The sequence below is a fragment of the Theropithecus gelada genome, chromosome 4 (assembly GCF_003255815.1).
Source record: "Theropithecus gelada isolate Dixy chromosome 4, Tgel_1.0, whole genome shotgun sequence".
Lineage (NCBI taxonomy): Eukaryota > Metazoa > Chordata > Mammalia > Primates > Cercopithecidae > Theropithecus > Theropithecus gelada.
In genome coordinates, this window is record NC_037671.1 from 111,881,221 (window position 1) to 111,895,244 (window position 14,024).

Consider the following 14,024-nt stretch of genomic DNA (forward strand, 5'->3'; position numbering starts at 1 on the left):
TGGCCAATTTTATTTTTAGATGAATAAAAATATCACTAAAAGTGTATGTGGGTATGTTACACTTTTGTTGATTGATTTGTGTATTGAGATAGATTTATTGTACTGAAAATGAGTTTTCTAGAAACTAATCATGCCATAAATTGGGTGCTGATTCTAATTCAGCTCCATGGAACTATTGTTTTTTCTTTTTTTATTATTTTATTTTTTAATTGTTTTTTTTTTGTTTCGAGACAGAGTTTTGCTCTGTTGCCCAGGCTGGAGTGCAGTGGCGTGATCTCGGCTCACTGCAACTTCCGCCTCCTGGTTCAAGCGATTCTCCTGCCTCAGCCTCAGCCTCCTAAGTAGCCGGGATTACAGGCATCCGCCACCATACGTGGCTACTTTTTGCAATTTTTAGTAGAGATGGAGTTTCACCATGTTGGCCAAGCGAGTCTCAAACTCCTAACCTCAGGTGATCTGCCCACCTTGGCCTCCTAAAGTGCTGGGATTACAGGCGTGAGCCACTGCGCCTGGCCAGAAGTATTGTTTTTCCTTTGTTTTTGATTTTTCTGTTTGTCTTTGGCTAAGTGGGGGAGGGGGAGAGGTGAAATTGTGGAACTAATCAGGGCTTGATTATAAAGGGTCTAAATCCTCTGCCGAGGCATTTAGAGTTGACCCGAGGGCAACTGGACACCATGCAGGGTATTTAATCAGAACAGTGCCATGAAGAATGCTCATGATGTAAAGATTTGCTGTGACTCTGACTGTGATTTGGACACTAAATTTGATGAAAGGGCAGAATTACAGAGAAGGAGAATAGTTTAGGAGACTTTTGTAGTCATTCAACAAAACATTAAGGGTAAGTTGAAGGAGGCAGTAGGTAATGGATGGATTGAAGACCCGTGAGCAGATGCAGCAACAATACAACTTTGAGTTTACGTGCACGGGCACCCAGAAGGGAATGGAAGAGTTGGGGATATCTCTCAGATGTCCTGTTTCGGCAACTGGCTAGAAAGTGATATTGTTCACTGAAGTAGAGAACACAGGAGAAAGGAATAGGCATTTTACGAAGTAAGATAATGAGTTTGATTTTGGATTTGTTACTCTTGCGGGGCCCATGGGAATAGGCTTACTAGGCAACTGGAAATCTGGGACAGGAGTTCCTGGATTGAATCCCAGTTTGAGATATGGATTTTGGATATATGTAGACAGTGGTGATACAAGGTATGGGTTTTGGATATGTGTGTACAGTGATGACAGATGAAGCCATGAGGGTGTGTATGATCATCCATAGAGAGTTTTGGAACAAAAAGATAAGTCTGTGGACAGAACTCTAGGGAACTCTGACATTTAAGAAATAGACAGGAGAACAAGACCCCTGAAAGAGAAGAAGGCATAGTTAGAGAAAAAAGGGGAGCAGCAGTAATGTGCTGTCAAAAAGGCCACAACAGGAGGGTGGCTCCAGAGGGAGACAGCAGCTACAGCGCCACTTAGAGTTCAATTAAGTGAGGACTGAAAACAGTAGAAGGGATTTAGCAACACGGGCGGAGTTTTGGTCTCTACGGTTTCTCTGGAACATATGGAAATGAATGGTAGGAGGAAGTAGAAACAAATGCTGAGTCTAAGTGATTTTTTTCTTTCTAAATTAATTATGGAAATTTACATAAAAACGCCTTACCCTAACATAGATTCTTAAAATTGAGATGAAAGTCATACAACCTAACATTAACTACTTTAAAGTGAGCAATTCAGTGGCATTTAATACATTCACAACATCGTGCAACCTCCTCATCTATCTAGATTCCAAACATTTTCATCACCCCAAAAGGAAACCCCTTACCCACTGAGCAGTTGCTCCCTATTTCCTACTGCCTAGGCCCTGGGTAGCTACCAATTAACTATGTTCCGTCTCTCTGGATTTCCACTTCTGGATATTTCCTATAAATTGAATCATATGAGAGATGAGCTTTTGTGTCTCGTTTCTTTCACTTAACACAAGGTTTTCGAGATTCATCCACATAGCATGTATTAGTACTTTATTCTTTTTTAAGGCTGAATAATATTCCATTGTATAGATACAGCACAATTAATTTATCCATTTATCTGTTAATGGGCATTTGGGCTGTTTCTACCTTTTGGCTGTTGTGAGTGCTTTGTGAACAGGGCTGCACATGTATTTGAGTACCATTTTTCAATTCCTTTGGGCATACATTTGAGCATCCGTAATCCAAAAATCCAATCCAAAATGTTCCAAAATCTGAAAGTTTTTGAGCACCAACATGATGCTCAAAGGGAGTATTCATTGGGTTTTGGATTTTCAGATTTGGGATGCTTGATTTGTTTGTACATGCAAATATCCCCAAATCAGCAAAATTCTGAAATATAAAACACTGACAGTCCCAAGCATTTCAAATAAGGGATACTCAGTTTGTAGATCTAAAAGTGGAATTGACGGGACCTAACGTCGTTTTTCAAAACTATACTTTTTTGTAAGGTTGATTGAGAATCCACAGGAAGCACTGTGCATTGTACAGAAAGTTGACTTAGTCTGTATTCTCTGAATACCTTATATTCTCTTTGAGAATCAGCATCCAGTAATTAAGCAGCCTGTCAAGAGAGAAGCTGCATATATATAATATACATATGAATGAAAACATATTCATTCTGTATACACACATATGCATAAATAATATTTAAAGAAGAGAGTATCCATTAGAATTAAGTTTTGATTTTTTTTTTTTTTTTTTTTTTTAAGACAGAGTCCCACTCTGTTGTCGACAGTGGAGTGCAGTGGCGCGATCTTGGCTCACTGCAACCTCTACCTCCCAGGTTCAAGCTAACCTCCTGCCTCAGCTTCCCAAGTAGCTGAAATTGCAGGTGCCCACCACCATGACCAGCTAAATTTTTTTTTTTTTTTTTTGTATTTTTAGTAGAGACAGGGTTTCACCATGTTGACTGGGCTGATCTTGAACACCTTACCTCTAGTGATCCACCCGTCTCAGACTCCCAAAGTGCTGGAATTAGAGGCATGAGCCACGGCACCCAGCCTTGAGTTTTGAATCTTATAAGAAGAAGGCATTCCAGGTGAAGAATTTAGATGAGTTGAGTCACATAAGAGAGAGAAGATGGGCATAGGGTTGGATGCTTCACCGTTTAATTTTTCCGAAGAAAAGAATGCAAATTGCACTCTAGTTGACAATAAAGGAAAGAGCAGAATGATCAAGTAAACTAAAAGCACCCATGACACTAACTTAATAGCTAGCCGACTTGTAAAATTAAGATTGTATTTTCAAAATCCATTTTTACTCATCTCCCAGTAACCACAGACTCATTTACGTTTAATCTTGTGGATTCTATTTCTCTACTCAGAGACATCAGTGTAGATGCAAGAAGATTTGAATTCTATGGGTGACAAACAATCTAGCTTCATCGTGGCTCAGTTAAACTTTATTTGTAAAACACAGATTAACAAATTCTTAGAGAGGTGGGACAGTGATTATATTTCCTATACATGTTTTTGCTGATGTAAAGTGACATTTATGCTATGTCCTCATAAATGTAATTGTCTTCTACAGTCTTTTCTTTGTAGAAAGAATCCCCAGGAATCAACGATGGGACTGAGGTTCTGAAAGATGTAGCTCTGTGATTTAATCCCCAAGGCCCTGTCTACAGACTTGGGAGGGGAAATAATGTGTGTTGAGTGACTGTTAGCGGTTTTGTTTATCTGAGCTCATTTAAGTCATAACAACCAGTAAGTGGTCCATCCATGATAGGAGTGCAGATTTGCTAACTCCAAAGTCAGGGCTCTGGGCACCATATATATCAAGAATGCTAGTTAGGTTTCTTCCTATGTGCTAGCTGACTAGCGTAGTAGGAATAGAAGATGCTGTGGATGCTGATGGGCTCAGCAGACATAAGACTCTGTTTGGTTAGCTATGTTTTCCACAGAGACAGGAGGCAGATGGAGGCAGGTCCTATGCCTGCCATATGGTGACCATCCCTAAGCTGTGTCATGTCATGTCACTTCTCATGGAAAGATTCTGGGTGGCTTATCAGGAGAACATTAATTTTTCTCATGAACTGTGTATCTGGGACACCTCCATGGTGATTCAGGGTGCTATCTCTTGATTCTCCCTCATTTCATCTATACCATCCCTATTCCATGTATCTCAATACACTAATCCCCAGGATTGATGCATTCATTCCTATTTGTGGTATGTGTTTGTTTCAGGCAGAGAAAGCTGATGGATTTGTCAACCTGCCTGATTTCACTGTGGAAAGAGCATCCGAATGCAAGAAAAAGCAGTAAGTTGTCTCTCATCTTCCACAAAACTCTGAGCCAGGATACTATCTCTTCATAATGTTCACCAAGTGATATGGTGATTTAGAAGTGAGTGAAGGTAACATCGGAATGTCTGAGATTTTGGAGCATTATGGGTTGGCACCCTACATAGAAATAGAAGCATTTAACCTCTCATTTTCTGGAATTTTTGTTTTGTGGAGCAGATGGATTTTAAAACCCCCATGAAGCCTTGGCATGGACTGTTGCTGATGACTGTGTCTGTGATGGAATAAAACCCCTCCAGGACTGGCAGGGAGGTCAGATGTCAAGCTTCAGTTCTAGTAAAGAAAAGAACAAGCAGTTAAATAGGACTCACCCGAGTTGCAGATATGCCAGCAAGACCAGTTTCTCTTTCTTAGTTCATGGAGTTAATTAGATGCACCCTTGGAATTGAATTTTCTGAGATGTCTTAAGCTTAGAGATGACACTCTGATCTAATTTAAATCCAAAAGATTTGAGAACTGACAGGGACCAAAAAAAATCACCAGCTCATGGTCCTGGTTTTCCTGAGAAGGAAACAGCCCAAAGAGTCTGTGACCTCCTTAGATCTTGTGAGAGGGCTGGCTGTAAACCCAGGTACCTAGACTTTCATTCAAGTGCTCCTCCCATGATAGCAGTCTGCTATATTTTGCATATGTGACCATTTTCACCTTTTTCTTATTATTTCTTCTACCTTTGACATCTTTTCCAGTCTTATCTGAAGGGGGCCTTCCTTTTTGTCCTATGTTACCCGTTGCAGCAATTGAGTACTTTTAACAAGATTAGTAAACTGGTGTTAACTTTACGTCTTTGCCTCTGTGGTATGGTTGCACACGTCCAGTGTTGATTCTTGTGGTTTGAAAAGGACTGGCTATTTACAAAAACCCTGACCAGTGCTGTGCTGCAGGACTTCCTGCCTAAAGGTTAAAGTGGAAGCACTTCTCGTTTGTTATCTTCAATGTTTTCTACTTTTCTTTTATACTAAAGTCTATTTCATATTTCTCCTTTATTAACAAAGGGTGCCTTGGATAAGATTTCTGATGTGTTGCTGCGGAGTGGATGTTCCATACCTGATTATTTTCCTATAAAAATTCTTCTGCATATTTGATTGAAAGTGAAGAAATACCTTGCTTGAAGTAGTTGTTCTGGGTATTTTGAAGTGACATTTCTATCACTTTAAAATTGAATTTATTGTATCTTTATAGCAAAGCAGTTAGCAAGTGAGAGGAAAAGAATATGCCTATATATTTTAAATGTTCTGGATATTCTGACATAAAAAATTTACTCTCAGTTCCCTATACGAACTAGAGACTAGACACAGGTATTTAATATTACCAAATTAGTTTTTGTAAATTTATGAAGAAAGCAGACAAGTTTACGAAGCTTATATTTTACTGATTTACTTTCAGACCCATTGTTGACTATAAACACTAATTTTTTATGTGTTTGTGCTTTTCCTCCTTCAAGTGCTTTTAAGATCAGCCATCCACAGATCAAGACCTTTTATTTTGCAGCTGAGAATGTGCAGGAAATGAATGTGTAAGTAGAGGAAACTGGTTAACCCAATCCTTAATGGGAGTATACTTAACTTTGGTTAGGCGTTGGAATTTTAATCAAATGTTCACGTCAATTATTGTTTTATTTATTTCTGTTACTTTAAGGATTAATTTATTTAGCACTTACAATACCTTCGTTCTTCTCTAGTATTTGGAAACAGTTTGGAGAATTACACGTATCCAAGTGACTATTTTAGGAAGAGGCTGTACAGTTCCTCTCAGGGAACCACTAAGTAGAGAAAGGAGTAGACAGAAGTCATTAAAAGAACATGTTTTTTTTTTTTTTTTTTTTTTTTTTTTTTTTTTTTGAGACGGAGTCTCGCACTGTCACCCAGGCTGGAGTGCAGTGGCCGGATCTCAGCTCACTGCAAGCTCCGCCTCCCGGGTTCAGGCCATTCTCCTGCCTCCGCCTCCCGAGTAGCTGGGACTACAGGCGTCCGCCACCCCGGCCGGCTAGTTTTTTGTATTTTTTAGTAGAGACGGGGTTTCACCGTGTTAACCAGGATGGTCTCGATCTCCTGACCTCGTGATCCGCCAGTCTCGGCCTCCCAAAGTGCTGGGATTACAGGTTTGAGCCACCGTGCCCGGCCTTAAAAGAACATGTTAAAAGGAGAATCAGCATCACAAGGAGAGAGGCTTGAAAGTATTATGTAACTGATCTTGCAACTTTCAGAATTCTACATGCAAAATATCTCTATAGCATTTAATATATGCTGTGTGATTATCGTGATGATTCATGTATTTATCACTTCTCCATGTATTGTCCCGAACATTTTGCAAAATGTCTTTGCTCAGAGTACATTGAACTTAAAATTGTAGATCCCTAGCTCCATTTGCCAGGTGGTCTGTGAAAATAAGTGGGTTGTGTGCAGAGTACAACCTGCTCTACACACAGTCAGGTGTGATCACCATAGCTGTTATTCATTCATTCATTTATTTATTTTTGAGACAGAGTCTTGTGCTGTTGCCCAGGCTGGAGTGCAGTGGTGTGATCTCGGCTCACTGCAACCTCTGCATCCTGAGTCTGAGTGATTCTCCTGCATCAGCCTCCCGAGTTACAGGCATGCATCACCACGCCCAGCTAATTTTTTGTGTTTTTGGTGGAGACAGGGTTTCACCATATTGGCCAGGCTGGTCTCGAACTCCTGACCTCAAGTGATCCACCCACCTCAGCCTCCCAAAGTGCTGGAACTACAGGCGTAAGCCACCTCACCTGGTCAGCAATGGCTATTTGAATCAGGCTGTATTTGAGGTGCTGACTGGAGGTATCAGAAGGCATTCTATTTAATTTAGCCATATTTTCAGAATTCTTAGTGTCTTTTATTATTTCAAATGACCAATTGAAAATACGTTTATGGAACGCCTACCACGTGCCCCATTGCAGCAGTTGGTGGGCAATGGCAATGAAAAAACCACACATAATTCCTCCATTCATAGAGCTCACGCTTAATCTGTTTTACCTATAATTATTTCCTTGCCTATCTGCCCTATGTAGTTCTCTTTGCTCTCTTGCTCTAGAAACATGAAGGAAAAGAGCAACTGTCTTTCACTAAACATGTGCATGGGCACGCACGCGCGCGCACGCGCGCACACACAAACACACACACTCTCTCTCTCTCTCCTTCAGTAGCTTTGTCCAGCTAGAAGGATTCTCATCTGTCCCCTATCTTCACCTCCCCAGCATCACCCTCCAGGTGAGGATAGAATAGTTTTGTACTGTAGAAAGTTGGGAAGCCCTGTGTTAGAAATAACAAGGCAAGGAACTGACAGTTGAGTCTTCCAAACAAAGCTTTGATTTACTTGGACAAAGAGAGAATTTGTTTCTACCCTTTTTCTAGTTTTAGCTTTTTTCTCCCCTTGGTTTTCTTAAGCATCTGAGAAAAATAAGAACAGATACACGAATGGAGAGGATGTTAAAATCTCCACAACAAAGCTCTTTACTTATTTTTTTTTATTTGCATCAGTTGCTAAATCCTGTTGGTTAGCAAAGCCCTTGCTGTGTAAGTGGGATGTGGAAGGCACAAGGTCTTGCCCACTAGCACTTGGAGCCCTGTGATAGTGAGGTCAGTCCGCCGCTGAGCCTCAGTTCATCCCAAATGGTCCTTTCTGGTCTTGAATGGCAGTGAAACAGTGCTGCCTGCCTCTCCCCTGCTCAATACCTCCTGCTGTCCTGGCTGTTCTTTAAAAGCACCTTGCAGCACCAGCTTCCATCCCTGGCCTGTCCTTCCCACTCATTCTGTGACTGATTCCTTGCAAGTAGTTCTCCTCTCTCCAGCAAGAGGTGAGTGATACAGAGTAGCAGAGAAACCATTGATTCTAAGTGCTTTGTTTGTTACCTAGTGAATTTCTCCTCCTACACAGTAAAGTGCATTTTTAAACCAATGAAAGTGTGAGACCCTTCCATGTTTTTCTGAATCGGCTGTATTTTATGCAGGTGTGCTCTGTAAATCCCACATCCCCCTCCTCACTATCCCAGTGTTTATTTACATTTCCAGTTTATTTACCTTCCAATTGTATGTTCTCCCTTTGCAGAAACCTACCTAATGGTAAGTAGAGTTGCATGGGTAGATATGATAGATATACTTCATCCTGTTGGCTGTGAAATCAAAGTCTTTCACAGTTACCATTGTCAAGATCTTATCGCCAGTCTGCTATGAAGATCTGTTCATTTTATTTGAAATTCTTTTGGGGGTTATCTTTCCAGCTGACAAACAAGATGCAAATTGAAATTTGAACTTAAGGTGTCTGGACTCCACGTTTTCGAATCTCTTAGTGACCGTTAGACTCGAAAATTGTCCATCCGGCTAAATGGTCCATTTTGTCTGGGCCTGAAATCTATAATAATTTCTCATGTTTATAATATCATCATAGAGTTTCATTATTCTAAAAACGACTTTTCTAGTAGCCAACAATGCAACTTCTCCCTTCTCCCACAAGATTATGCAGATGACAGAGATTTACTTTGCAATAACACATGAAGAATGTCCCTTCTTACTGATGCAGCCGGTTTAAGCCAGGAAATAATGTATCTGGGTATTACTTGGTAAGATGAGAGGTGTGGGGGAGGGAGTGGGTAGCGTTTGGAGTGATGAGTCCTTGTTTTAGAAGTTCCTCTCCCTGGGCAACTGCATTTCTGGATGGTGACATTTCTCTCAGGGACGATGAAGGGAAATGTAATTAAGTTTAGTAGAAGCTCTGCATGTTCTAGTGAGTCTCAATTTAAAAGTATAGGGGTAAGTAATTATGGGTAATGAAAGAGTTGGTTTCTCAGCAAAGATGGGAGCTGCCTTTCTCAGACACTGTGGGAAGAATGCTCTTGTTTTGTACATCAATTTCTTAACACTTGTTCTCCTCCAACACACACATTCACGTCAAATTAATATACAACAGACTCCCAGGAAACATCTGTCATTTTCTTTTATGTAAATATAAGTCCTTTTGTGCATCCATCTGCTTCGCCACAGATAGACATTTTCCTGCTGCCATGATGTTTTAAAAAAAAAGTTCTTAGCAAAGAAGGTACTCTAAGCCAGTGGATCCTAGAAAGAAAACAGTCAAACAAGATTCTAAACCATCACCAGTTTTTCACAGCAAGTAACTAACGGTTGTAATGAAAAGGATATACGTTTTGTGTAAGGGCAGAGAAAAATATTTTCTTTATTGTCAACAGTCTTCTATTTTGCTCGATTTCCATGTTTGGGAAAGGAGCTTAGAAATGCCTTTTCTTATTTCAGACACTCAGGTGAAAACTATTTTTTTTTTTGTCTCTTTAAAGAATATTTTGCCTATTTCACTTTTAGATGGTTTTTGGGGGTGGGGGAGAATCAACTTACACAATTGTGAACTAACGTATAAGCTAAAAATTGTTATTATGGTTTTTTAAAAGTGAACCATGAAATATGTTGTGTTTTGCCTGGTCAGTTTTAAAAAATGAACTTTTAAATGCTTATTTTAGTTAATAAGACATAAAATGTATTCTTGTTAGACAAAGCAAAAGATTTCCTATACCCTCACCTCACTTTCTAATTCAACTACTCTCCTTAGGGATAATCACTTTTTTTTCTTTTTGCTTTCGTTTGCATTTATTTTTTGCAGAATCGATGCTTGTGCCGTGAGTTTTTGTTTCTTCAGTTTCTTATGGGACACTTTTTTTTATGCAGCCATCTCTTGTGGTTTAGGAACAATTTCTTCCTTTCCAGCGAGGATCATCTCCATGTGGCGGAGGGAGCTCACATATAAATTCATCCGACCATGAGCTCTGAAAGTACAGTGGCCCATCTTGAGTGTTTCATTCACCTGGATGTTAACGACCAGAGAATCTACATCTAAACCCTTGAATTCAGCATTACTCTCTGCACTTGTAAACATGTGCAGGAAAAATTGAGCATTCTTGTTGGGCTACCAGCCCTGTGTCCAGCCCTATTGTTCGGCCTGTGCACACCTACCAACTCCACCCTTGGAAGGTTGGAATGGTACACATTGTTTCTGTAAAGTGACGTCTTTCAGATAACTTAGTGGCTTTTCATATATGCATACCTTTGATAGCCTAGGAAATTTCACAGGTGTTCTTAAAGTGAACACAAAGATTTGAACCTCTTGATTTGCATGGTTTTATGGGGTTTTCTGGGTCAAGTGAATAGCAAATCATTTTCACAGATCACCTCAGGCCACTTAGAGGAAGAAGATGGTTATCCACTTTTTTTTTTTTTTTTTTGCGATGGAGTTTCACTATGCTGCCCAGGCTGGAGTGCGGTGGTGCAGTCTCAGCTCACTGCAACCTCTGCCTCCCGGGTTCAAGCAATTCTCCTGCCTCAGCCTCCCAAGTAGCTGGGATTATAGGTGCGTGCCATCATGCCTGGCTAGTTTTTGTATTTTTTAGTAGAGACAGGGTTTCAACATGTTGGTCAGGCTGGTCTCTAAGTCCTGACCTCATGATCCACCGGCCTCAGCCTCCCAAAGTGCTGGGATTACAGGTGTGAGCCACCGCGCCCAGCCATCCACTTTTAACAGTAAGATTATATTCTTCCTGACCCTTTTCTATGCATACCAATTCATGGACATACAAAAATATATCGTTTTTGAAGTACGGTGGATCAGGCTAAACATACTGTTCTATGCTTGATCTTCTCAGTTAAGAGCATATTAGGGCTTTCCATTTTATACACATTTCCATTACAAATTTGGAAATTTGTAATTTCGAAGGCACAATTACAGAAGATGAATTTGTACATATATTTGTTCATATATTTTCCAGGTCATTACCAACACCCCCTACCCCCATCTTAGTCCTCTCATTAGCTTCATTATAACAGGAAATTGATAGAATCAGTGTTGATAGAATAAATAATTTATCCATTTTCTTATTAATGTTTTTTCTTTTTGCCATTACAAGCCTTGTTGGCAGTGAACATTCTGCCACATTTGTTTGTGTATATGAAAGTGCGTTTTTGTAGGATTGATATTAATGATTGGAATTGTTGGGTGAAGGGGATGGATATTTAAATTTTTAATATTACCATTGAATTGCCTGCTCAGAATTGGCTGTATCAGTTTTCATGTTCAATTCAATAAAAAGTGACAGTGCTTCTTTTTCTATTTCCTGCTAAATACTTGAAATCAATAATGTTTTAAATTTTTTTCCAATCTAGTGGTGAAAATATTTTCCTGTGTTTGAGTATGCATTCTCAAAATACTATTGAGGCTGAGAAAAGTTTTTTTCACATGTTGTCTAGCTATTTGATTTTTCCTGTAAATTTCTGTTCCCTTATTTTGCCTATCATCCTATTGAGACTTGATACACATTTTTGGGTTCCTATTGCACATCTGGGCTCTTTACTGGTCCAATTTTAAGTGGCTACTAAGGAGTTTGTGATTATTATGGTGCTGAAGGTGATTTCTTAACAAAGGCTGGAGCTCATCTTTGTTCTTTAGAAGCTCCTTTTTTTGTTTGTTTGTTTGTTTGTTTGTTTATTTATTTATTTATTTATTTATTGAGATGGAGTTTCACTCTTACTGCCCAGGCTGGAGTGCAATGGTGTGATCTTGGCTCATTGCAACTTCCACCTCCTGGGTACAAGCGATTCTCCTGCCTCAGACTGCCGAGTAGTGAGATGACAGGCACCTGCCACCACACCCACCTAATTTTGTATTTTTTTTAAGTAGCGACTGGGTTTCTCCATGTTGGTCAGGCTGGTCTTGAACTTCCGACCTCAGGTGATCCGCCCGCCTTGGCCTCCTGAAGTGCTGGGAGGCATGAGCCACTGCGCCTGGCATTGAATTTATTATATATTTTCTGTTAAAAAATAACAGGTACAACAAGACCATGGCAGGTTGAGGGTTGCATAAGGATTCTTAACTATCTGACAGTTACACAGGTGGGAAGGTGCAATATTTGTGGCTTAGTGCAAGTGTAGCATGCTGAATTGTTCATGGCTTCTTCATGGTCCAGTGTGAGACTAGAAGACATCAAAAGCATAGATGAATTGATAAATGCATAGCACGGATTTTCACTGTCTCAAAATAAGTACAGAAATAAGCAAGATCTTCCCAGTAAGTGGAAGATTATAGAGTTAGGAGTATATGTCATAGATACACTTTGTGTCCCAGCTTTAAAAAATTTGTGTTTCAAGATATCTTCCTAAGTAAACCCTTGAGAAGGAACTACAGTGGTCTGCAGTGATAAGCCAAGTTTGAGTTTCTGTCTCGTTCTGTTTTTGTTATTGATGTTTAATTGGAATTCATTGCCAGTAAAATGGTAAATACGACATTTTCAATTTTTACGTTACATAAAATTCTTCAAGGAATTAACATTTTTTCTAGTTTAAAAATATCTGTCAAATTCTAGCCAGATTTTTTTTACTGATTGACATAAAAATATTCCTGGATTAAACATGGATGATCTTTTTCTAAATTTTTTCTAAAATAAACTGACATTATTAAGACATTGTTAAGAGTAGCACCCAGTAACTTTAATAGCCAAGTTACTAAATCCAGTGATAAAGGATTTGATGCTTGCTAAAAATTTCAAATGCACAATTACAGAAGATGTATTTGTTCACATATTTGGAATACCTAATTTAGCTGCCATCATTAACCAACTAAGTAATGGGCCACCTCACATCTTACCTTACAAAAGATACCTTGAGTATGGAAAGTATTGTGAAACCAGAGGCCTTAGGTTTCGATGGCACAAACTTATGCTGTTTCTGGAAATGTGCAGACTGATGGTAGAATCATCACCTAATTTCATAACAAAGTTTGGGGGAAGGTGAATGGGTGGGGGGCTAATCTCTTTGGTCAACATTTGCTTTCTATTTTATTTTAGGTGGTTAAATAAACTTGGATTGGCTGTAATCCATCAGGAATCCACTACAAAGGATGAAGGTATGTTCTATTTTAAATTTCTGAAAATTTAGCAAGAATATTAGAATAGGTTGAAACAGGGTGAAAAAACAATGTCAAGTTCTATGTATAGTCTGATCCTGAGGAAACATGCTTTGGCATTTAAAATGATCTGAAAATATGTGGAGACAGACATATTCACACAGACTCACCAACATGGAATAGAGCTTCCCATGCTGGCTATGAATGCTTTTCACACTTCACCCACACTCTGGCAGCTGTGGGCTTCATGACATCTCAAACAGTCGCTGATGCAAATGTTTAATTGCTCCACTTGTGGAATTCTTACTCATAGACATGATCTCGTCATGGTCTGGTCAGATAACTTTCATCCCACTATTTCCTCCCTGATATTTTAATATTTCCATCAGATGTGTGCTGAGACTAATTACCCTAAGATTGTACTAGGAACCTGAAGGTCATATTGGGACACAGGCCATATTTTTAGCTCAGTTGGTAGCTTTCAGGGTTCGAAAGCTACAGGAGTCTAATTCTTAATGATGCAATTGCACCTTGGTGTTGAGAAGAGGGAGGATTTAGCTGCCAGGGCCACCAAACTCATAGTCTTTCTGAAATGCTCAGACCCCAAAAGGGCTTGGGAATTGGAAGTAGGGAGTTATATCTTCTGATACAAAATCATAAAATCTTAGAGTGAGTTAGAAATGGGAAAGTGGCAACTTCATTTGAAACAATAAAGGGGTACAATGCAATACCCATGAAATCAGTTGTGTCCTAACCATTTTCTTGGTCCTCTTTTCCATAAAATA

The 14,024-nt window shown here is 39.5% G+C and overlaps 1 protein-coding gene across 2 annotated transcripts in view; it reads left to right on the forward strand.

Moving 5' to 3' along the window:
• IPCEF1 (interaction protein for cytohesin exchange factors 1) overlaps nucleotides 1–14,024 on the forward strand; it is a 202,401-nt gene that overhangs the window by 135,554 nt on the left and 52,823 nt on the right. For both annotated transcript variants that reach the window (XM_025383396.1, XM_025383395.1), the window contains exons 6-8: nucleotides 4,211–4,284; nucleotides 5,768–5,839; nucleotides 13,181–13,239. In XM_025383396.1, the coding sequence (XP_025239181.1) occupies nucleotides 4,211–4,284; nucleotides 5,768–5,839; nucleotides 13,181–13,239 (205 nt within the window). The remainder of the gene's footprint in view (nucleotides 1–4,210; nucleotides 4,285–5,767; nucleotides 5,840–13,180; nucleotides 13,240–14,024) is intronic.